The 22364-nt window shown below is 65.5% G+C and overlaps 4 protein-coding genes across 25 annotated transcripts; 2 read left to right on the forward strand and 2 right to left on the reverse strand.

The window, feature by feature from the left end:
- Window positions 1-384: 384 nt before the first annotated feature.
- Window positions 385-7233, reverse strand: LOC310888344 (H/ACA ribonucleoprotein complex subunit 3-like). 16 transcript variants are annotated; one of them, XM_083814965.1, is made up of 16 exons: window positions 7004-7233; window positions 6198-6279; window positions 5642-5701; window positions 5475-5523; window positions 4623-4704; window positions 4458-4531; window positions 3783-3877; window positions 2896-2960; window positions 2620-2730; window positions 2091-2159; window positions 1939-1974; window positions 1762-1848; window positions 1225-1505; window positions 1045-1151; window positions 759-800; window positions 560-658 (listed from the first exon to the last, which is right to left on the reverse strand). In XM_083814965.1, exons 1-14 carry the CDS (start codon window positions 7073-7075, stop codon window positions 1055-1057), a joined length of 1260 nt encoding a protein of 419 aa, XP_083671091.1. In that variant the 5' UTR covers window positions 7076-7233; the 3' UTR covers window positions 560-658; window positions 759-800; window positions 1045-1054. The 16 variants fall into 16 exon arrangements, with proteins under 16 accessions (XP_083671090.1, XP_083671091.1, XP_083671083.1 ...); XM_083814957.1 differs by having other exon boundaries at window positions 2620-2727; window positions 2887-2960; XM_083814966.1 differs by lacking the exon at window positions 5642-5701 and having other exon boundaries at window positions 2620-2727; window positions 2887-2960.
- CIDEB (cell death inducing DFFA like effector b) lies at window positions 7109-10060 on the forward strand (the record flags this gene model as incomplete). 3 transcript variants are annotated; one of them, XM_083814979.1, is made up of 5 exons in its annotated part: window positions 7109-7443; window positions 7753-7876; window positions 8859-9008; window positions 9088-9269; window positions 9711-10060. In XM_083814979.1, the coding sequence occupies 5 exons, from the start codon at window positions 7109-7111 to the stop codon at window positions 9832-9834; spliced, it is 915 nt and encodes a 304-aa protein (XP_083671105.1). In that variant the 3' UTR covers window positions 9835-10060. The 3 variants fall into 3 exon arrangements, with proteins under 3 accessions (XP_083671105.1, XP_083671107.1, XP_083671106.1); XM_083814981.1 differs by lacking the exon at window positions 9088-9269; XM_083814980.1 differs by lacking the exon at window positions 8859-9008.
- On the reverse strand, window positions 10014-15137 carry NOP9 (NOP9 nucleolar protein). Of its 5 annotated transcripts, XR_014575879.1 has the most exons (11): window positions 14878-15137; window positions 13555-13929; window positions 12713-12829; window positions 12410-12551; window positions 11785-11974; window positions 11545-11685; window positions 11345-11452; window positions 10881-11099; window positions 10680-10785; window positions 10417-10592; window positions 10014-10242 (listed from the first exon to the last, which is right to left on the reverse strand). XR_014575879.1 is itself a non-coding variant. In XM_083814947.1 (10 exons), exons 1-10 carry the CDS (start codon window positions 15098-15100, stop codon window positions 10489-10491), a joined length of 1725 nt encoding a protein of 574 aa, XP_083671073.1. In that variant the 5' UTR covers window positions 15101-15137; the 3' UTR covers window positions 10014-10488. The 5 variants fall into 5 exon arrangements, 1 of the variants encoding a protein (XP_083671073.1); XR_014575876.1 differs by lacking the exon at window positions 12713-12829; XR_014575878.1 differs by lacking the exon at window positions 11345-11452.
- RABGGTA (Rab geranylgeranyltransferase subunit alpha) lies at window positions 15130-22212 on the forward strand. Its single transcript, XM_083814950.1, has 16 exons — window positions 15130-15255; window positions 16023-16124; window positions 16211-16335; window positions 17110-17270; window positions 18813-18977; window positions 19060-19143; window positions 19235-19317; window positions 19435-19530; window positions 19627-19723; window positions 19830-19881; window positions 20535-20623; window positions 20712-20800; window positions 20907-21020; window positions 21297-21410; window positions 21501-21588; window positions 21938-22212. Exons 1-16 carry the CDS (start codon window positions 15253-15255, stop codon window positions 22084-22086), a joined length of 1611 nt encoding a protein of 536 aa, XP_083671076.1. The 5' UTR covers window positions 15130-15252; the 3' UTR covers window positions 22087-22212.
- The last annotated feature ends 152 nt before the right edge of the window (window positions 22213-22364 follow it).

Consider the following 22364-nt stretch of genomic DNA (forward strand, 5'->3'; position numbering starts at 1 on the left):
AATTTGGGTCCAAAAGGCAGAATTCCGGGTCCGAACCCCCCTCATTCCAATCCTAAGCGCCCCCCCTAACGGGGCCCAACCCCTTCTCCTTCCCTCCCCCCCGCCCCCCCCCTCCCCCCGTAGCGTACGGTTTTGGGCCGAAAAGCGCCGATTTCGGGGCCGCCGCTGACAGGAGGGGATGAGGCAGCGGGGGGGGGGGGGGGGGGCGGGGCTTGAGGCGGCGAGGCCACGCCCCCCGCTGCGGCAGGGGTGGGGGTGCCGCAGGGGCGTGGCCAATGGGAAGCGCGGCCAATGGGAAGCGCTGATTGGGCGGCGCCGAGCGGAGGGGGCGTGGCCTGCTGGAAGCCACGCCCGCCCCCCCCCCGTAGACCACGTGGGCGCAGCCTGGGAAAAACTCATTTTATTGAATGGAAACGGCGGCGGCTCGGGGGGCTCCGCCGGGTCCTAGCGCCGGGTCCCCGCCGTCGGGGGGGGGGTGGGGGGTGGGGAGCTCCCGGAGCCGCTCCCGGTGGCCGGCTCAGAGCAGCGGCCGGGGCTGCTGGGTGAGCAGGACGCCGAAGCGGCGCTTGAGGACCAGGCGGTGCCGGGAGAAGCGGTCGTCGGGAGAGAAGCGGGCAGGGTGCGCCGAGAACGTCGGGGTGCCGGCGGGGGACAGCTTCTGCGGGGACAGCGGGGGGGCGTGAGGCCGGGAACGAGCCGCGGAGCCCCCCCGGATCCCTCCCGGTTCCCCCCGGAGCCCTCCCGGTGCTCCCCGGTACCTTGAGGGTGTAGACGCGCTCGCCGCGCTCGTTGTAGTAGCACTGCAGGAACATGGCGGCGGCAACGGGGAGAGAGAGGGGGGAAGAAGAAAGAGGAAGCGGAAGTGGGGGCGGCGGCGCATGCGCGCGAGGCCGCAAAGGCTGCTGGGAGTTGTAGTCCCCGGCGGCCCGACTGCGCACGCGTGCTGGGCGCGCAAAGGCTGCCGGGAGTTGTAGTCCCCAAGCGGCTCAGCACCCTCACGCTTCTCCATTGGGGGGTGACGTCACGCAGGATGACGTCACTCACCAGAATGTCGTCACCGCCCTTCTCCCCTCCCATTGGCTGCCACCCCTTCTCCGGGGAAGGGCAGGAGGTCGCCCCAGCGGCTGGTGCGGGCCTGGCGGTAGAGGGACCTGCGGGACGATGTCATAAGCAGGCGTGTCCCTCGGCGTTATGACGTCACCGATGACATCACACCCCGCCTACCGGCCGTGCCGGGCCGCCGTCACCACCAGGCGACGCTGGGCCCCGTCCGGGCAGCAGAGGGACAGGGAGACGTGGCGGGGGCGGGGGCGGACGGGGGCGGTCACCCGGGCCCAGCCCCCCGGCGGTGACGTCATCGGGTCCGGTGATGACATCATCGGGTCCGGCGATGACGTCACAGGGCCCGGCGATGACGTCACGGGGTCTTCTGATGACGTCATCGAGCTCCCGAGCCTCCGCACCACCAGGAAGGCCACCAGTTCCCGCTCGGGGGCTGCAGGGTTCTACAGTGGGGGAAGCAATGCGTGTCCCAGTACAAACCAGTATGTCCCAGTACGTCCCAGTGTCCACCCCAATACATCCCAGTGCCCCCTCAGTACATCCCAGTATCTCCCAGTGGCCCCCCAGTCCATCCTAGTGTCCCCCCAGGATGTACCAGTGCCCCCCAAGTCCATTCCAGCGCCCCCCCCAGCTCACCCCAGTATATCCCAGTGCACCCCCAGTATATCCCAGCCCGTCCCAGTATATCCCAGTGCTCACCCCCGACAGCGGCAGGGGCCAGAAGCTCTGGGCGAAGGCGCAGGCCCGGCCCTGGCTCAGCCGGGGACAGGGCAGGCGGTGGGGACACTGCGGAGACATGGGGGGAAGGGGACTGGGGGATACTGGGAGGAACTGGGAGGGACTGGGAGGGACTGGGGACATTCTGGGGGCGCTCACCGGGGCGAAGATCTCCACGGCGTCAGCGTCGGGTCCCTTTTTTTTTGAGAGGGGTGGGATAAAAGGGGTCGGCGATGTCATCGATGACCTCAGTGAGGGCCGACGACGTCACTGATGACGTCGCTGATGACGTCACTGATGACGTCACCCACCTGCAGCAGCTCCTCCCGTGCCTCCATCAGCGCCTGGTGCCCGGCGCGGGTCCCGTTCTCCAGCAGCACCTTGGGGGAGGGGGGGGGGGGGGGGCAACCTATGACCCCCCCCAGGTGACCCAACCCCCCCCAAAATCCCCCCAAGTGACCCCAAACCCCCCAAAATGTCCCCAAATCCCCCCAAATGACCCCAAAACCCCCCAAAATCCCCCCAAAACCCCCCAAACCCCCCCAAATGACCCCAAGCCCCCCCGAAATCCCCCCAGCCCCCTGAAATGACCCCAAATCCCCCCAAAATGTCCCCAAATGCCCCCAAAATGCCCCCAAATCCCCCCAAATCCTCCCCAGACCCCCCCAAAGCCCCCTTTAATCCCCCCAAATCCCCCCAAATGCTCCCAAATCCCCCCTTACCCCCCCCAAAATCCCTCCCCCAAACCCCCCCGCAGCCCCCCCGGCCCACCCCATCCCCCCCCGGACCCCAAAATCCCCCGAATTCCCCCCAAACCCCCCCCCCCCCGCCCCCACTCACCAGGACGCCCCCCGTCCTCCCCCACAGCCCCCGCAGGGCCCGGGCCCGCTGGCCCCGCCCCCGCAGCCCCCCAAGGGCGCGCTGACCAATCACGAGCTCCCAGCGGGCCTGGGGGGGCGGGGCCAAGAGAAGGGGGCGTGGTCACGGGGCGCGGCCAATCAGGGCAGGGGGCAGCAGGGAGGGGGCGGGGCCAAATGGGAGGGGGCGTGGCTTGGAGGAGGGGGTGGGGCCTAGCTTGGCCCCGCCCCCTCGAGGGGAGGGGCTCACCTGCGGGCCAGGTGGGAGCAGGGGGCGGAGGAAGGCGGGGCCGAAGTGGGCGGGGCCTGGCGTGGCTCCGCCCCCTGGGGGCGGGGCAAACGGGGGGTCAGGGCCTGGTGGCCCCACCCCCAAGGGCCTCAAAGGGACCCTAAAGGGCCCCAAAAGGGCCCAAATCCCCCCCAAAACGGCCCAAATCCCCCCCAAAACGGCCCAAACCCCCTCAAATCCTGCATAGCAACCCTAACTTGCCCCAAAATCCCCCAAAATTGCCCCAAATCCCCACAAAATCGCCCCAAATCCCCCATAGCGACCCTGAATTGCCCCAAATCCCCCCAAAATCGCCCCAAATCCCCTGTAGCGACCCAAAATTGCCCCAAATCCCCACAAAATCGCCCCAAATCCCCCATATTGATCCTGAATTGCCCCAAATCCCCACAAAATCGCCCCAAATCCCCTGTAGCGACCCAAAATTGCCCCAAATCCCCACAAAATTGCCCCAAATCCCCCACAGTGACCCTGAATTGCCCCAAATCCCCACAAAATCGCCCCAAACCCCCCATAGCGACCCTGAATTGCCCCAAATCCCCACAAAATCACCCCAAATCCCCCATAGCGACCCTGAATCGCCCCAAATCCCCACAAAATCGCCCCAAATCCCCCACAGTGACCCTGAATGGCCCCAAATCCCCACAAAATTGCCCCAAATCCCCCATAGCGACCCTGAATTGCCCCAAACCCCCCTAAATTGCCCCCCAATCCCACAAAAATCGCCCCAAATCCCCCCAAAACCGCCCCAAATCCCCCCAAAATCGCCCCAAATCCCCCCCCAAAACCGCCCCCAATCCCCCCAAGTCCCCCCAAATTGCCCCAAACCGCCCGAAATCGCCCCAAAACCCTGCCCGTACCGTGGCGCAGGCGCTCGGCCAGCTCCCTCATGGCTCCGCTGGGCTCCACGCACACGAACTGCTGCAGGCTGCGGCCCCACACGCCCTGCGCCGCCCTATAGGGGGCCAGACCCTATAGATACCCCCTCCCCAGACCATATAGACCACCCCGCAGACCCTATAGGGAACCCCCAGACCCCCCCAAAACCCAATATACCCCCCCCCGGGCTCTATAGGGGATCCCCTAGACCCTATAGGAGAAACCCCAGACCCTACAGATACCCTATAAATCCTCTATAAGCCCCCCAGCCCTCTATAGGGGACACCCCCAGACCCTATAGACCCTTTATGGACCCTATAGACACGCCCCAGACCCTATAGACCCCCCAAATAACCCTATATGGGACACCACAGGCGCTACAGAACCCTCTCAGACCCCTATAAGCCCCTTACAGACCCTATAGACACCACCCCCAGACCCTACATGGGGCGTCCTACACCCCTATAGACCCCCCCCAGACCCTATAGGGGACCTCCAGCCCCTATAGACCCCATACAGGCCCCCCAAACCCCCATAGGGGACCCCTCAGACCCCTCCCCGGACCCCTATAGGGGACCCCCCAGCCCCTATAGTCCCCCTATGGACCCCTATAGACCCCCCCCCAAGCCCCTATAGATCCCCTATAGTCCCCTCACCAGCACGCGGTGCCCAGCCCGGAGCCAACGTCCAGCAGGGTCCTGGGGGCGAAGTCGGGGGCGCGCGCCCGGATCTGGGGGGGGGGGAATGGGGGGGGTCAGCCCCCAAAATCCCCCCCCAAAAAACCCCAAAACGCCCCAAAATCCCCCCAAAACCGCCCCCACCTCGCCGAGCGCCCGCCCCGCGGCCGCGTAGTCCCGCGCCAGGCGAGCCGCCAGGTAGCTCCGCGCCGCCTCCGCCGTCTCCCTGGGGGCAGAGGGGGACCCTATAGGGGTGCCTATGGGGGCTATAGGGCCTCACCGGGCCCCACACGCCCCTATAGGACCCCAACCCCCCCCCCACATGGCTCCTATAGGGCCCCACAGACCCCCTATAGGGCCCCAGAGACCCCCCATAGCGACCCCAAACCCCCTACAGGGCCTCTATAGGACCCCTCAAACCCCTACAGGACCCCAGAGATCCCCTATAGGATCCCCCCCCCCCCCCATAGGACCCCAGTGACCCCCTACAGGACCCCAAAACCCCACTATAGGGCCTTTATAGGGTCCCACAGACCCCCTATACGACCTCAAGCCCCCCTATAGCACCTCACAGACCCCTATAGGGCTCCCAACCCCCCCCCATAGGGCCTCCAAACCCCCTATAGGACCCCCTACAGGGTCTCTATAGGACCCCAAAGCCCTCCATAGGGGCCCCCAGACCCCCTATAGGACCCCCAGCGACGCCGTATAGGATCCCGTAGACCCCCTGTAAGGCCTCTATAGGACTCCAAAACCCTTCGTAGGGCTTCCCAGGCTCCCTATAGGACCCCACAGACCCCATATAGGCCCCCAGTGACCCACTACAGGGCCCCGCAGACCCCTTTAGGCCCCCCTAGGTCCCCCTATAGGGCCCCCAAGCCCCCTATAGGACTCCCCAGACCCTCTATAGGGCCCCAGAGACCCCCTGCAGTACCCCAAAACCCCCCTAGGTCTCTATAGGGCCCCCCTCCCACCCCTATAGGGCCCCCCGGGCACCTCACTTCGGGCTCCGGGCTCCGGCTCCGCTTCCTCGCTCCCGGAGCCCCTGGGGACATATACACGTGTATGGGGGGGGGTGCTGTGACGTCATCACCCCCCTCGATGACGTCATCACCCCCGATGACGTCATCACCCCCCTCCGATGACGTCACCGCCTGGCTCACCGGGGGGGCGCCGCCCCCACAGCCGCAGCCTCAGCGCCTCCGCCTGCGCCCGGCTCCAGCCTACGAGGGGGGGGGGGGGGGGGGAAAGGGGGGTCAGCACAGCCCTGCAGACCCTATAGATCCCCTATAGATCCCCTACAGCCCCTGTATGGCCCCTACAGATCCCCTAGATCCCCTATATGGCCCCTAAAAATCCTCTAAAACCCCTACATGGCCCCTATAGATCCCTTATAACACCTATATGGCCCCTATAGCCCCTATAAGGCCCCTATAGATCCCTTATAACACCTATATGGCCCCTATAGCTCCTATAAGGCCCCTATAGATCCCTTATAACCCCTATAGAGCCCCTATAGAGCCCCTATAGGCCCCCCCAGCCCCTATAACCACCCTATAGCCCCTACAGATCCCCTATAGATCTCCTATAGCCCCCCTATAACTCCCCTATAATCCCCTACAACCCCCCTACAACCCCCCCAACAGTCCCTATAACCCCCCTACAGCCCCCCAAAGACCCCCTACAGCCCCCCCCCCGAGCCCCCCATAGCCCCCATACCTCCCTCCTGCAGCAGGATCTTCGCCGCCCGCACCAGGGCTGGGGGCAGCTGCAGGGCCCCGGGCTGCACGGCCCCCGCGTGCTGCAGAGACGGGGGTCAGCGGGTGGGGGCCCGGGCCCTATAGAATCATAGGGACCCCCTGGGGACCCCCCCGAGCCCTTTAAAGCCCCCCACCAGGCCCTATAAAGGCCCCCCAAACCCTGTAGGGACCCCCATAGGCTCTGTAAGGACCCCCTCAGGCCCTATAGAGACACCCCAGAGCCCCATAGGGACCCCGCAGAGCTTCATAGGCCCCCCAAAGCCCCATAGGGACCGTATAGGGACCCCCCCAGGCCCTATAGGGACCCCCCAAGCCCCCCAGATCCCCACAGGGACGCTATAGGGCCCCCCCCAGGCCCTACAGAGACCCCCCCAGAGCCCCATAGGGACCCCCCAACCCCCCCAGTGCCCTATAGGGACCCCCAGAGCCCCCCAAGGGACCCCCATAGACCCTATAGAGACCCCATTGGCCCCATAGGGACCCCCAGAGCCCCATAAAGACCCTATAAGGGCGCCTATGGGCCCTATAGGGACCCCCCCCAGGCCCTATAGGGACCCCCCAAGCCCCCCAGATCCCCACAGGGACCCTATAGGGCCCCCCCCAGGCCCTACAGAGACCCCCCCAGAGCCCCATAGGGACCCCCCAGACCCTTATAGGCCCTATAGGGACCCCTCAACCCCCCCCAGATCCCCCCATAGGGCCCCCATAGACCCTATAGGGCCCCCCATAGGGCCCCCCCCAGGCCCCGCCCCCTTCCCGCCGTGCCTTGCGCCCCGCTGCCCCCCGCGCGCCCCACGGGGCCCGCAGCAGCCGCCGCGCCGCCATGGGCGCCGCCATCTTGGCTCCCGCCCACCTCAGGCGGCGCAGCCAATGGGAAGGGAGAAGGGCCGTGATTGGCGGGCGGCGGGGAGAGGGGCGCGGCGCGCTGCCATCCCCCCCCGCCCTTTCGAACCCTGCCAGCAGCGGATTGGCTGGCGCTCCGCCTTCATTTGCATGCGCGCCGCCGATTGGCTGCTCGCTCCGCTCTTAAACGCGCCCCGCCCCCAGCCCTCGCAGTTGGCCCCGGAGCCCGCCCGAGGCCTCACCGCCCGCAGTGCCCAGCGCGGGCCCGGCCGCAACCGGGAACCCCCTCCCGGGACCTTCTGGGACCCCCCCGGGACCCCCCCGGGACCCCCCCGGGACCCCCAAGCTATGGACGTGCTGCGGTGAGCGCGGGGAGCGGGCCTGTGGGAGCGGCGGGGGAGGGCGTGGGCAGCGCCATCTTGGTTTTGAAGCGAGACGGGCGCCGCCATCTTGGGTGGGGGCCGCCATCTTGGGTGGGGGCCGCCATCTTGGGTGGGGGCCGCCATCTTGGGCGGGGGCCGCCATCTTGGGCGGGAGGCGGGAGGTTGATGGGGGGCCGCCATTTTGAGCGGGAGGCGGCGTGCCGACGGGGGCTGCCATGTTGATGGCGGCGCCCTGCTGGAGGCGGCCATCTTGAAGGCGTGGCTTGTCTCTCGCCCCGCCCCCTCCAGGACGGTGGCCCGCAGGGCCTGGCCCGCCCCGGCCCCGCCCCCGCGGCCATTTTGGGTGTGCGACCACCGCCGGGGGCGGCCCCGGGGGGTGCTGGCGGCCGGCCTGGAGGAGCTGCGGGGGCAGGTGAGGGACGCAACCGCCCCCGGGGACCCCCTAATTGCCCCCACGGTCTTTAATTGCCAATAATTGCCCTCAAGAGTACTAATTGCCCCCTTGGGAGCCCCCTAATTGCCCCCAAGATCCACCATAATTGCCCCCAGGACCCCTAATTGCCCCCCAGACCCCTAATTGCCCCCAATGTTCCTCGTAATTACCCTCAAGAGCCGCAATTGCCCCCCTGGGATCCCCTCAAGATCCCTATCTGCCCCCCATAATTGCCCCAAAGACCCCCAATTGCCCCCCGACACCCCATAATTGCCCCCCCAGACTATCAATTGCCCCCTTGGGACATCCCATAATTGCCCCCAAGACCTGCAATTGCCCCAAAACTTCCCCCAATTACCCTCAAGACTCATAATTGCCCCCTTCGGACCCCCTAAATTGCCCCCAAGAGCTGTAATTGCCCCCTTGGGAGCACCCTAATTACCCCTAAGACCCCCTCTAATTACCCCCAAGACCCCCTCTAATTACCCCCAAGACCCCCTCTAATTACCCCCAAGACCCACAATTGTCACTTGAGACCCCATAAAACTGCCCCCCGAACCTATAATTACCCCCAAGACCTGTAATTGCCCCAAAGCCCATAATTGCCCCCCGGGACCCAAAATTGCCCCTTGGGAGCCCCCGATTGCCCCCAAATCACACTCAGACCCCGTAATTGACCCCGCAACCCAACAAAATCACCCGATAATTACCCCCCATGAACCCATAACCGCCCTCACGACCCCATAATTGCCCCCAAGACCCGCAATTGCCCCTTGGGAGCCCCCCTAATTGCCCCCGAATTGAATTTAGGTTCCATAATTGACCCCACAACACAACCAAGTGAGCCCGTAAGACCCCATAGCTGCCCCCCACAACCCCATAACTGCCTCGTTGACCCCATAACTGCCTCGTTGACCCCATAACTGCCCCCCCCCGACCCCTTAACCACCCCCCGGGGCAGGCAGCGGAGGCGCTGGGCCTGCCCCTGCCGGTGGAGCTGGTGCTGGCGGAGGACGGCACGGCCGTGGACACCGAGGGCTTCTTTGGGGCGCTGCCGCCCCACACCCCCCTCGTGGCTTTGGGGCCGGGCCAGCGCTGGGAGCCCCCGAAGGTGAGCCCCCAAACCCCAAAACCTCCCCTCCCCCCGCTCAGCGCCCCTTAAATCTCTGCTTTTCTCCCCAAAATTACAGGCGGTGACGTTCGGGGGGCAGTGGGAGCCCCCCGGGGCACGGGGCGGGGATGAGGTGGCGCGGGTGACAGTGGCGCTGGCGCGCGCCGGGCCCCAGGACCTGGTGGGGCGGCTGCGGGTGACGGCGGCCGTGCGGGGGCTGCGCTGCGACGTGGCGGGGCTGGGCCCCGAGCGCCTGCTGAGGTGGGTCCCCCATAACCCCCTAAGATCTTCTCCTGCCCCATAGAAAACCCCGTTGGTTATGGGGTTGGCCCCATTGACCCTTCTCCCCGTAGAGGTCCCAACGGGGGATGAGAAAGTTTTGCCCCATAAAAGGGTTTCTTGGGGGTGTTGGGTCAGCGTCAACTCTTTGGGGTCTTCTCCTGCCCCACAGGAAGCCCCGTTGGGTGTGGGGATGGCCCCATTGACTACGCCCCCCCATGGAGATCCCAATGGGGTGGAGAAAGGTCTTGCCCCATAGAAGCTCTCCGTGCTTCCTTGGGTCAACGTTGACCCCGTGGGGTCTTATTCTGCCCCACGGAACGCCCCGTTGGTTGTGGGGTCAACCCCGTTGACCCCCCTCCCCATCCCCTGCGCCGTGGGGCAGCTCCGAGCCCCCCCCTCACCCCTCACACCCCCCCCCAGGGAGCTGCTGCGGCTGCTGGCGGCCACGACGCGCGCCGTGGGGCAGAGCCTGCTCAACCTCTCGGCCCTCCTGCGCCGCCTCCTGGACAGCGCGCCCCAAAGGGGCGGGGCCTACGAGCATTAGGCCCCGCCCCCTTCCCGTAGCCCCGCCCCCTCCCCCATAACCCGCCAATAAAGAGCTGTTATATGGCTTGGAAGACTCACGGGGAGCCACAAAATGGCCGCCGAAGGGCGGGGGGGGGGGTGTGGGAGGAGCCAACGGGCCTGGCCCCACCCCCTGGTTGTGGAAATAAAGCAAAAATGTGAAGAAATCGATTAATTTATAAAAATACAGATAAAATAGAAACAGAGCAGACAAGACTTGGCTATGCGGTACCAGAGCGTCGCCTAGAGGTGTCCTCTCTGGCACTCAGTCCTCCAGCGGCTCTATGGTCTGGTGGTCCTCCAGCAGCTCTATGGTCACTGGTCCTCCAGGAGCTCTATGGCCACTGGTCCTCCAGGCTGCTCTATGCTTGTTAGTCCTCTAGCAACTCTATGGTTGTAGTGCAGAGAGGTGACACTCTAGCCCTCAGTCCTCCAACATCTCAGTGGTGCAAGCCACACCCAAGCTTCGGAGACGCTCTACTCAGTCCTCCACCCCCTCTATGATCTCCATACCAAGCAGAAGGACTTTCTATCCGCCCGTGGCCGCTCTCTATGGTCTCACCTTTGTACTCGTGCTCCTCCAAGCTCCGCCCCCGACGCCGCTCTACCCCTGGCGGCGGGAACTCGCTGGCTCTCAGTCCTCCAGCCGCCACTGCCGGGGCCGGCGCAGGAGGAGGCGCAGCCGCCGCTCGACGCCGCGCCCGTGGGGGTCCCGCAGCAGCGCCGGGCGCTGGGGGGCTGCGGGGGGGGGGTGGGGGCGTTAGCGGGGCCGTTTGGGGGCGCTGGGGGGCGGGGGGAGGGTGCTGAGCACCCAGGGGCGCTCACCCAGCTCGGCGGCGATGGCGGCACGGGCGCGGGGCGAGGAGGAGGCCAAGATGGCGTCGAGGACGCGGCTGCCGTTGCGGTGGCAGGCGAGCGACAGGAAGTGGCCCTGGAAAACCCACCCGTTATCCCCCGTAAGCCACTGCCAAACAGGAAGTGACATCGTGGGGGGGGTATAAAGCCCCCCAAGATGGCCGCCGGTACCTTGAGCTTGTGCAGGAGGCGGCGGCGGGCGCGGGGGGGCACGGCAGGGGAGGCGAGGAGCGCGTCCCACACGCGGCTGCCGGGGGGGCTGAGCGCCAGCGCCGCCAGGGCCGCGGGGGGCAGCGCCGCCAGGGCCCCCAGCACGGGGCCCGGGTCCCCGAAGTGCAGCAGGTGCTGGAGGAGCAGCGAGCCCGGCAGCGTCACGGTGCCCAGGGAGGGCTGCGGGGAGAGAAAGGAGTACTGAGAGGAACTGGGAAGGGTTTTGGGGGGACTGGGAGGGGTATTGGGGCGCTGGGGTATACTGGGATGTACTGGGATATGGTAGAAGGAAGTTGGGGGGGGATTGGGAGGGATTTAGAGGGGACTGGGAGGGGACTGGGAGGCACTGGGAGGGACTGGGATCAACCCAGGGGACACAGAGCAGCCAGGAAACCCCGCCCCCCCGCCGTAGCCCCGCCCCTCACCTCAGGCTCCGCCCCCTGCTCCTTGTCCCCGCCCCCCCAGGGCCGCAGGGCAGCCAGCGGCCCCACACAGCCCTGGCGGCGCTCGGGCGGCTCCCAGCAGTCGAAAGCCTATTGGGCGAGACCAAAAAAAAGGGGGCGGGGCTTAGCCGAGTGGGCGGGGCGATGGGCGGGGCCTCGGGCGAAAAGGGGGCGGGGCTTACCTCGAGCACACGGCGCAGGGCCCGGGGCTGCAGCGGGGGGTGGCGGCGGCAGGCGCCCGTCAGCGCTGTCAGCACCCCGGGGTGCCCCCGCGCCAGGGGCTGCTGCAGGTCAGGGCCCAGCTCCTCCAGCACTGCCCCCACCTGGGGGGCGGAGCCAATGTTAGCCCCGCCCACTAGCGGGCGGAGCTTCGCGCATCCCCCCCCTCCCTCTTGGTGCACCCCGGTTTAAGCCCCGCCTACCACGTCACAGGGGGCGTGGTCCAGCAGGCGCTGCAGGCCGTGATTGGCCAGCCGGTGGTTGGCCACGCCCATGAGGCGGCCCTGGAGGTGCTCCCGGAAGAGGTCCCGCAGCCGCTGGGGCCCGGCCGCCGCCAGCACCGCCTCCACCAGGCGCCCGCGCTGCGCGTCCTGCATTGCTGCCACCAGCGGGCTGCGGCCAATCAGAGACAGGCAGTTAGAACCCCCGGCCAATGAGAAACGGGGAGCCGGAACCCCCGGCCAATGAGAAACGGGGAGCCGGAACCCCCGGCCAATGAGAAACGGGGAGCCGGAACCCCCGGCCAATGAGAAACGGGGAATTACAACCCCCAACAAATCAAAAACAGGTAGCCACGAGCCCCAGCCAATCAACAACAAGCAATCAGAACTTCTAGCCAGTCAAAAATGGGCAACTGGAACCCCCAGCCAATCAGAAATAAGCAGCCGGAACCCCCGACCAATCAAAACCAAACAACCAAGATTCTCAACCAATCAAAAACAACCACCCGGAACCCCGGCCAATCAGAAACAAACAGTCAGAACCCCACAACCAATCAAAAACAAGCCCGCAAGCCCCCCCCCCCAGCACTAACCAATGGGAGCTCACCTCTCCCCGGGGGCGTGTCCCGGCGGGGCCAGGTAGCCAATGAGGGCGTCGCAGAGGCGGGCGCAGGCGGGCGATTGGCTGTGGCGCAGCGCCTCCAGCGCCCCCTGCAGGCAGAGGCTGGCGCAGGGCGGGGACACCAGGGCTGGGGGCAATTGGGGGGGGAGGACAATTAGTGGGGGCGGGGGGGGCAATTAGGGGATGGGGGGTAATTGGGGGGGGTCGCGGGGTAATTAAGGGGGCCGGGGGGTAATTAAGGGGGCCGGGGGGTAATTAAGGGGGTATTTGCCCCCCCCCCCCACTCACAGGGCAGATTCTCCTCGAAGACCTCCGCCAATTGCCCCAGGAGGAGGGGGAAGGAGGGGGGAAGCTCCGCCCCCTCTGGTTTAGGCTCCACCCCCCCGTGGGGCGGGTGAGGGGGTCCTGGGGGGGGCAAAGAGCAGTGAGAGCACGGCACCTTCCCCCTTAATTCCTCCTCCCCTTAATTAATTTCCTTTCCTATTAATTCATTCTTCCCTTAATTAACTTTAATTCCCCTTAATTGCCCCCTGAAACCCCCAATAACCCCCTGAAACCCCCCCAAATCCCCCCCAAAGTCCCCAATAATCCCCTAACCCCCCCCCAAATCCCCTAAACCCCTCCCAAAAGCTCCCAATAATCCCCTGAACTCCCCCAAATACCCCCAATAATTCCCTAAACAGCCCCCCGTAATCCCCTAAAGCCCCCAATAATCCCCTAAAGACCCCCAAAAGCCTCCAATATTTACCTAACCCCCCCCAAAAACCTCCAATAATCTCCTAAATGTCCCCAAAAGCCCCCCTAAAGCCCCCAATAATCCCCTAAAGACCCCCAAAAGCCCCCAATATTTGCCTAAACCCCCCCCGAAAACCCCCAATAATCTCCCAAATGTCCCCAAAAGCCCCCCTAAAGCCCCCAATAATCCCCTAACCCCCCAACCCCCCCAATATTCCCCTAACTTCCCCCTAAAAGCCCCCAATCCCCCCGAAACACCCCCCGATAATCCCTTAAACCCCCCCCGATAAGCCCTTAAACCCCCCCCGATAAGCCCTTAAACCCCCCCCGATAAGCCCCCAAACCCCCCCCAAAAATCCCTTAATCCCCCCCAAAAAGCCCCAAACCCCCCTCACCTGCCCCCCGGACGCCCCCCAGCGCCCCGAGCAGTGCCCTGAGCACGAAGCTGCCGCTGGGGTGCCGGGCGAACGCCACCGCCTCGGCCCGCACCGCCGCCGCCTGCCGCCCCACGGCGTCCTCCAGCCGCCCCGCGGCGGCCCCCGGCGGCCCCGCCACCTCCGGGACCCGCCGCAGGGCAGCCTCGAGCACCCGAGCCCCCAGCGGGTGCCCCGCGGGCCCCCCCAGGCCCCCCGCCAAGGGGCCCAGCACCCGGCTCAGCACCGCCGCCGGTGCCCGGGGCAGCAGCGCCTCCAGCACCCGCGAGCCGCTGGGGTCCAGGGCGACCCCGGCCCGCCGCACCGCCTCCGCCAGGACGTTTGTGGCAAAAAGATCTGGAAAAAAGAGAAAAAACAACAAAAAACATTCAATTATCATCTTAAATATCTTTATTTCAACCCGTTAGCGGTCTAAAGTTTCTTTATTTGCCCCCAAACGGCTCCCTAACGAAGCAAAGCCCTGTAAAAATATCTTCAAACCCCATTAAGAATCCCAAATTTCTCTATTTTTCCCCTAAATGACTCCCTGAGAAAGCAAAATTCTCTAAAGCTACCTCTAAACCCGATTAAGAATCCCAAATTTCTCTATTTTGCCCCTAAATGACTCCGTAAGAAAGCAAAAGCTTCTAAATAAACCCCTTAAATCCCCCTAAATGATTTTTAATTCTTTAAATTTCCCCATAGAATGACCTAAATTCACCCAAAATAGCCTCAATGAACCACTGTTTCCCTACAGTGAACCACTGTTTCCCTACAGCGACCCCAAATGCTCTTAAAAAGTCCCAAATTCCCTCAGGAAACCCTGAAACTCCTTAAAAATGGATTTGTTTCTACCTAAAATGCTTCGTGGAGACCCCAAATCTCCTCAGGGAAGGCTTAAGGAACCCAAATCCCCTCATGGAGCCCCCAGAAGGGCCTCAACCCCCCTAAAACCTTCTCTAATCGCCCCCAGACCCTCTTTAACCCCCTAAACCCCTATTTAATCTCGCGAATTCCCTCGCGGAACCCCCAGTTCCTCTCAGAGGAGCCTCGCCCCGCCTCAAACCCCCTCATGAATCCCCCAAAAAGCGCCCCGACCCCTTAAAACCCCCTCCAACCCCCCAAATCCCCTCACAAACCCCTCAAATTAGCCTCGACCCCCCCAAAAATCCCTTTTAACGCCTTTATCCCCTCACGAAACCCCCGGTTCCCCTCAGCAACCCCCCCAGCTCCCCTCAGGAATCCCCCCCCCCCGGCCCCAAACCCCCCGTCCCGCGGCCCCCGGCGCCCCCCAGCCGCTCTCACCGAGCTCCTCCGGGCCCAGCCCCTCCTGCAGCGTCTCCAGAGCCCGTCGGAAATAAGCGGCGACGTCGCCCTCCAGCCCCGGGGCCCCCCGGCCCCGCCGCACCCCCATGGCGCCCACCGGCCGCAGCGGCGGAGGGAGGAGGAGGAGGCGGCACAAAATGGCGCCCGCCGCGCCGCCCGCTGAGGGAGGGACAAAATGGCCGCCGCCACTGGCCGCCGCCATCTTGGTTGCACCGTGGCGGCCGCCATCTTGGGAGTGGCTCCCCCACAGTGCACCGCGGCTCCGCCGCGCCCGGTTCCGCCTCCTTCCCGGCGTGCCCCGCGCCCGCCGCCGCTCCGGCCCGGCCCCGGCGCCTCTCGCTGCTCCCCGCCGCTATGGTGAGTCCGGCCCACAATGCCCCGCGGCCCCCAGTGCCTCCCAGTACATCCCAGTAGCCCCCCAGTACCGCCCAGTAGCCCCCCCGGCCCTCCCCAGTAGCCCCCCAGTTCCTCCCAGTAGCTTCCCAGTAGGTCCCAGTGCGCTGCGGTCCCTCCCAGTAGCTCCCAGTAGCCGTTCGGTATGCCCCAGTTCATCCCAGTACATCCCAGTCCCATCCCGGTGCCCTCCCAGTACATCCCAGTATCCTCCCAGTCATTTTCTAGTCCCTCCCAGTGGCCTCCCAGTCCACCCCAGTCACCTCCCAGTTGCCTCCCAGCCCGTCCCAGTTGCCTCCCAGTATATCCCAGTACCTCCCAGTCACCTCCGAGTCCCATCCCAGTTCCCAGTCCATCCCAGTGCCTCCCAGTCCCCTCCCAGTGCTCTCTGATCGCTCCCAGGAGCTCCCAGTGACCCTCCAGTATATCCCAGACCCATCCCAGTGCCCTCCCAGTATACCCCAGTGCCTCCCAGTGCCCTCCCAGTATATCCCAGTGCCTCCCAGTGCCCTCCCAGTATATCCCAGTGCCTCCCAGTCTATCCCAGTTGCCTCTGAGTCCCAGCCCAGTGCTTCCCAGTCCATCCCACTCTATTCCAGTCCCCTCCCAGTACCCCCCAGTATATCCCAGTATCCCCCAGTCCCCTCCCAGTACCCCCCAGCCCCCTCCCAGTACCCCCGCAGCCCCTCCCCGCTCCCCCCGCCCCCTCCCAATCCCAGCATGCCCCGCAGCACGGCCGCCTCAAGCTCCGCCCCCCGGACGCCGCGCGCCGCCGGCAGCGCGAGGAGAAGCTGCGGCGCTACCGCGTCGCCATGGCGACGCTGATTGACAAGGTAACCGCGCCCCCCACCTCCGGCCCAACCCCGCCCACTTCCGGCCTTGGCCCCGCCCACTGAGCCGCGGCTGGCCTATGGCGCAGCGGGGGCGGGGCGAGCTGGACGCGGAAGTGGTGGAGCTGACGGGGGCGGTGCTGGCGGCCAATCCCGACGTGGGCACGTGCTGGAACCTGCGGCGTGACGCGCTGGAGCTGCTGGGCGGCGATTGGTGGATGGCGGCGCGGGGGGCGGGGCCTCGCGGGAGGGGGGCGGGGCTTCGGGGGTGGGAGGGGGAGCGGGGAGGGAGGGGGGAGGAGGGAGGAGGGGGTTGAGGGGGCTGGGAGGGACTGGGGGGAACTGGGGGGAACTGGGAGGGGGTGGGGGGGCTGGGAGGGGACGTGGGGGGGACTGGGGGATACTGGGAGGGGGTATAAGGGGGATTTGGGGCACACTGGGGTATACTGGGGTATACTGGGAGGGGGTTTGGGGGGACTGGGAGGGGGTGGAGGGGACTGGGAGGGGACGTGGGGGGGACTGGGGGATACTGGGGGATACTGGGAGGGGTATGGGGGGATTTGGGGGACACTGGGGTATACTGGGGTATACTGGGAGGGGGTTTGGGGGGACTGGGAGGGAGTGGGGGACACTGGGGGGAGAATGGGAGGGGATCTGGGGGGAACTGGGAGGGGGTATGGGGGGGATTTGGGGGGCGCTGGGGTATACTGGGAGGGGATTTGGAGGCGTTTGAGGGAACTGGGATATACTGGGAGGCATTGGGAAGGGACTTGGAGGGGATATGGGGGCACCGGGAGATACTGGGAGGGAACTGGGCTATACTGGGAGGGAACTGGGGGACACTGGGAGGGCACTGGGGAACACCCAAAGCCGTTTATGGGCGTGTGCTGAGTTGTATTGGTTTATATGGGTTTATACTGGTTCGCACTGTTTTTTAGTGGGTTTTAGTGGTTTGTACTGGTTCTTACTGGTTTGTACTGGTGCGCAGGGTGCCGGGCGAGTTGGCCTTCGTGGGGGGCTGCCTGGGGGTGAACCCCAAGTCCTACGGGGCCTGGCACCACCGGCGCTGGGTGCTGCGGCATGCGCCCCCCGACCCCGCCGCCCAGCGCGCCTTCTGCGCCCGCCTGCTGGACGCCGACCCCCGCAACTGTGAGACTGGGAGCACTGGGAGGCACTGGGGGGCACTGGGGGGCCGCTAGGAGGGGCTCTGAGGTTTTCTTTGGGGGGGGTTGGGGCTAAAAAAGGGGATTTTAGGAGGGTTTTTGGGGGTAGGGGGTTACTGGTTTGGACTGGTTTGGACTGGGAGGGGTGGGGGGTGGTACTGGGGAGCACTGGGAGGGCGGGTTGGGGGTCCTGAACCATACTGGGAGGGATTCGGGGTCTTTAAAACCATACTGGTGTGTACTGGAAGGAGTTTTAGGTGTGTAAAACCATACTGGTTTATACTGGGAAAGCTTTAAGGTGATACTGGGAGGGCGTTCAGGCGTCTAAACCCATACTGGGTGATACTGGGATGTACTGGGAGGAGTTTTGGGGTGCCTAAGCCACACTGGGTGATACTGGGACATACTGCGAAAGTATTTTGGGTGTCGCAAACCATACTGGGAGGAGTTTTAGGCCTCAAAAGCCATACTGGGATGTACTGGGAGGATATTCTGGGTGTTTGGGGTGATACTGGGAGGAGCTTGAGGGTTCTGAAACCATACTGGGTGATACTGGGATGTACTGGGAGGAGCTTTTGGTTTGTAAAGTCATACCGCGTGATAGTGGAAGGAGTTTTAGGTTTCTAATACCATACTGGGATGTACTGGGAGAATGTTTTGTGTCTCTGCAACCTTCCTGGGGCGCCTTTTAGGGCCTCCAAAACCGTACTGGGTTATACTGGGATGACTTTTGGTCCTCTACAACCGTACTGGGAGGCCGTTTGGGCCTCTACAACCGTACTGGGAGGACTTTTAGAGTCTAAAACCATACTGGGATGTACTGGGACGCATTAAGAGTGTTTTTAGTTTTCTAAAGGCGTACTGGGTTATACTGGGAGGAAGTTTTGGGTCTCTACAGTGTTACTGGGAGGAATTCTGGGTTTGCACAATCTTACTGGAACACCAGTTGGGCCTCTACAACCATACTGGGTTGTACGGGGACACACTGGGAGGTTTTTCAGGTCTCTAAAACCATACTGGGTTGTACTGGGAGGCTATTTTGGGCCTCTGCAGCCTTACTGGGATAGCTTTTAGGGCCTCTAAAACCATACTAGCTCATACTGGGACATACCAGGAGGACTTTTGGGTGTCCAGGTTGTACTGGGATGTACTGGGAGGCCATTTGGGGAGTCTTGGGCTATACTGGGAGGCCTTTTGGGCCTTTACAGCCTTACTGGGAGGACTTCTGGGCCTCTAGAACGGTACTGGGAGGCTTTTTAGGGTCTCTAAAGGTGTACTGGGTTGTACTGGGATATACTGGGAGAACTTGCGGGTCTCTAAAGCCATACTGGGCTATACTGGGAGGACGTTTTGGGCTTCCACGGCCTTACTGGGAAGACTTTTGGCCTCTACGCCCGTACTTGGAGGCCGGTTTTGACCTCTGCAACCCTACTGGGAGACGGTTCAGGGCCTCTAGGCCCGTACCGGGCCGTACTGGGCCGTACTGGGCCGTACTGGGAGCCCTGACGGCCGTCCCCCCCCCCCGCAGTCCACGCGTGGGAGCACCGGCGGGCGGAGGCCGGGGGCGAGGCGGAGGCCGAGCTGGCCTTCACGGCGGAGCTGCTGGCCCGCGACTTCTCCAACTTCTCCGCCTGGCACCACCGGGGCCGGCTCCTGGCCGCCGGCCCGCTGCCCCCGGCCCGCCTCCGCCGAGGTTCGTAGCACCTTTTCGGGGCGAAAACCCCCGGATTTGGGTCTCCGTTGCCTGAAATCCGGCGGTTTTACCCCGAAACCAGAGCTGGAGCTGGTGCAGAACGCCGTCTTCACCGACCCGCAGGACCAGAGCGCCTGGGTCTACCTGCGCTGCCTGCTGGCCCGCGGTAGGGGCGGGGCCATGAGGGGGGGGCGGGGCCACGCGCAGGCCCCGCCCCCTTTTGGTGACCACGCCCCGTTTGGCCCCGCCCCCTTTAGCCACGCCCCCGCCCCGCCTCCTGAGCCTCCACGCCGACCTGGAGGGCGGCACGCTGGCCGTCGCCTTCTCCCGCCCCGTCGCGGTGAGGCCACGCCCCTTTTTAATAAGCCACGCCCCCTCGATAAACCACGCCCCTCGATAAGCCACGCCCCCATAATAAGCCACGCCCCCCCCGATAAACCACGCCCCCCCCCCACAGGTCGCCCCCGGGTCCCTGGAGGCCGCCCTGGAGGACCGGCCCCTCCCTGGGCCCTGGCGCCCCGCCGATGGCCGCCCCCGCCCCAGCTGCTTCTGGGTAGGTGTGACGTCATCAGGGGGGGCGGGGCTAGCGAAAAGTGGGCGGGGTTAAAGCCGGAAGGCTCCGCCTCCATTTAACGCCTGCCCCCCCCAGGTCTGCGGCCTGCCCCCCGGCCTGGCCACGCCCCCCGCCCGCCTCCGCGTCGCCTGGCAACGAGGCCCCGCCCACTGCGAGGTGATGCTCCGCCCAGGTAGGAGGCCACGCCCCCTTTTAAGCCCCGCCCCCCTTTTAAGCCCCGCCCCCGGGGTATAAACGCACGGCTCCGCCCCCCCTTTAACCCATCCTCGTCCCCCCAGGGGAAACTGAGGCGTGGTGGCAGGAGCCAATCGCGGCCCGGGAGCTGATCTGGTAAGCCACGCCCCCTTTTCCTCAAGCCACGCCCCCTTTTCCTTAAACCACGCCCCCCTTTTCCTTAAACCACGCCCCCTTTCCTTAAACCACGCCCCCTTTTCCTTAAGCCACGCCCCCTTTTCCTTAAGCCACGCCCCCTTTTCCTTAAGCCACGCCCCCTTTTCCTTAAGCCACGCCCCCTTTTCCTTAAACCACGCCCCCCTTTTCCTTAAACCACGCCCCTTATCTTTAACCCACGCCCCTTTTCCTTAACCCACGCCCCCTTTTCCTTAAGCCACGCCCCCTTTTCCTTAAGCCACGCCCCCTTTTCCTTAAGCCACGCCCCCTTTTCCTTAAGCCACGCCCCCTTTCCTTAAGCCACGCCCCTTTACCACCTATGGCGGAAGCCCCTTTAACCCACCTCCGGGTGGCCACGCCCCCTTTCAGCCACCAGGCCACGCCCCCTCTGTTAAGCCCCGCCCCCTGCCGTAAGCCACGCCCCCCTGCGATAAGCCACGCCCCCTTTACGGTTCGCCCCATGCCCCCCAGCATAATTGAGGCCACGCCCCCTCGGGTCAGGCCACGCCCCCTCGGGTCAGGCCCCGCCCCCTCGGGTCAGGCCACGCCACCTGGTCGAGGCCACGCCCCCTGACCCGTGGCCCCGCCCCCAGGCCGGAAGTGGGCGTGTCCGACCCCGCGGTGCTCTCGGAGCTGGCCCAGGCGTGCCGGGAGCTGCTGGAGCTGGAGCCGCGCAGCCGGGGTAAGCCCCGCCCCCAACCCCCTTTAAGCCCCGCCCCCTTGTGTAACCACGCCCACCGCGCTGACCACGCCCCCTTTTTTTTGGTCAGGCTGCCTCCTGACCCTGGCGCTGCTGCTGGGCGCCCTGGACCCGCGGGCGCACCGCGACGAGCTGCGGCAGTGCCTGCGCGCCCTGCAGGTAGGGGGCGGGGCCTCCCGCAAAGGGGGGGCGGGGCCTGGAGGGAAAAGTGGGCGGGGCCTCAATGTGCCCCGCCCCCCCCCTCCCCCCGCCATGCCCGGGACAGGAGGCGGACCCGCTGCGGCGCGGCTTCGTGGCGGACGTGGCCTCGCGGGCGGAGGTGGCGCTGGAGGTGCTGCGGCAGGGGGCGGAGCCTGGGGAGATCCGCCTCCAGGATAAGGTAGGGGCGGGGCTTAGGGCTTGGGGGCGGGGCTTAGGGCGTGGGGGCGGGGCTTAGGGCTTGGAAGCTCCGCCCCCCCCAGCACCACGCCCTGCGGCGACCTCACCCCAAGCGTGGGTTGGCCACGCCCCCTGTTGGTTGGCCACGCCCCCTGTTGGTTGGCCACGCCCTCTGGGGGTTTGGCCACGCCCCCTATGGTTTGGCCACACCCTCTGGGGGTTTGGCCACGCCCCCTACGGTTTGGCCACGCCCCCTACGGTTTGGCCACGCCCCCAGGCGCTGACGTCACTGCCCCTGCTGGAGCACGCGGCCCTCGCCACCTGCCTGGAGCTGGCCCGGAACGAGCTGGGGGCGCTGCCCCCGGGGCTGGGGGGGCTGCGGCGGCTTCAGGTGGGGCCACGTGACCTGTCACGTGACTTTTTTTGGGGCGGGGGGGGGGTCACGCGGCGGCGGGGTCACGTGACTTTCCCCCCCGTTCAGGTGCTGGACGTGTCCCACAACAAGGTGCGGACCCTGCGGGGGCTCCCGCCCCTCCCGCGCCTGGAGGAGCTGCGATTGGACGGCAACCGTATCCTGGGGGCGGGGCTTAGCGCGAGGGGGCGGGGCTTTTGGCGTGGTGGGCGGGGCTTGGCGTGGTGGGCGGGGCTTAGCTTAAGGGCAGGGCTTCGTTCGGGTGGGCCTTAATGGGCGCGTGGGGGTAAGGGGCGGGGGCGGGGCTTATGGGAGGGGGCGGGGCTTGAAGAGTGGGCGTGGTGTTTGTGGGAGGGGCTTAGTAGAAGGGGGAGGGGCTTAAAGCGTGGGCGTGGCCTAGTGGGGAGTGGCACTTGGGTATGAATGAATGGGGGCTGGTGGGCGGGGCTTGTTGCAAGGGGCGGGGCCTCTCTGTGCCACGCCCTCCTTGACTCCGCCCCCCTCAGCTATAAGCCACGCCTCTGACCTGGCCCCATTGGCTGCCTGCCCCCGCCTGGCTCGCCTGCGATTGGCCGGGACGCCGCTGGCCGCCGCCCCCGAGGCCGCCGCCCAGCTGGACAAGCTCCTCCCCCACGTGGCCGTTGCCCTCGCCTGATTGGACGGCTCCGTTTGCTCTGTCCCCTTCCCCTGGACCTGGCTCCGCCTCCCTCGGGCCCTTAAAGGGGCAGGCGCCCCAATAAAGTGACGTCACGGGGGCGTGGCTCGTGGCCCCACCCAGGCACCAGCTCTTCCCAGCCCTGCCCGGTTCCTCCCAGTTCCTCCCAGTTGCTTCACCACCGGCCTGGTTGCACCACCGCAGGGCGGGGGGGGCCCCACGCGGCCGCCGGACCTGTTCGGCCGCCCCTGCCAAATAGTGAGCCTCGCCCGGGCTTG

This window comes from Anser anser, assembly GCF_964211835.1.
Source record: "Anser anser genome assembly, chromosome: 34".
Lineage (NCBI taxonomy): Eukaryota > Metazoa > Chordata > Aves > Anseriformes > Anatidae > Anser > Anser anser.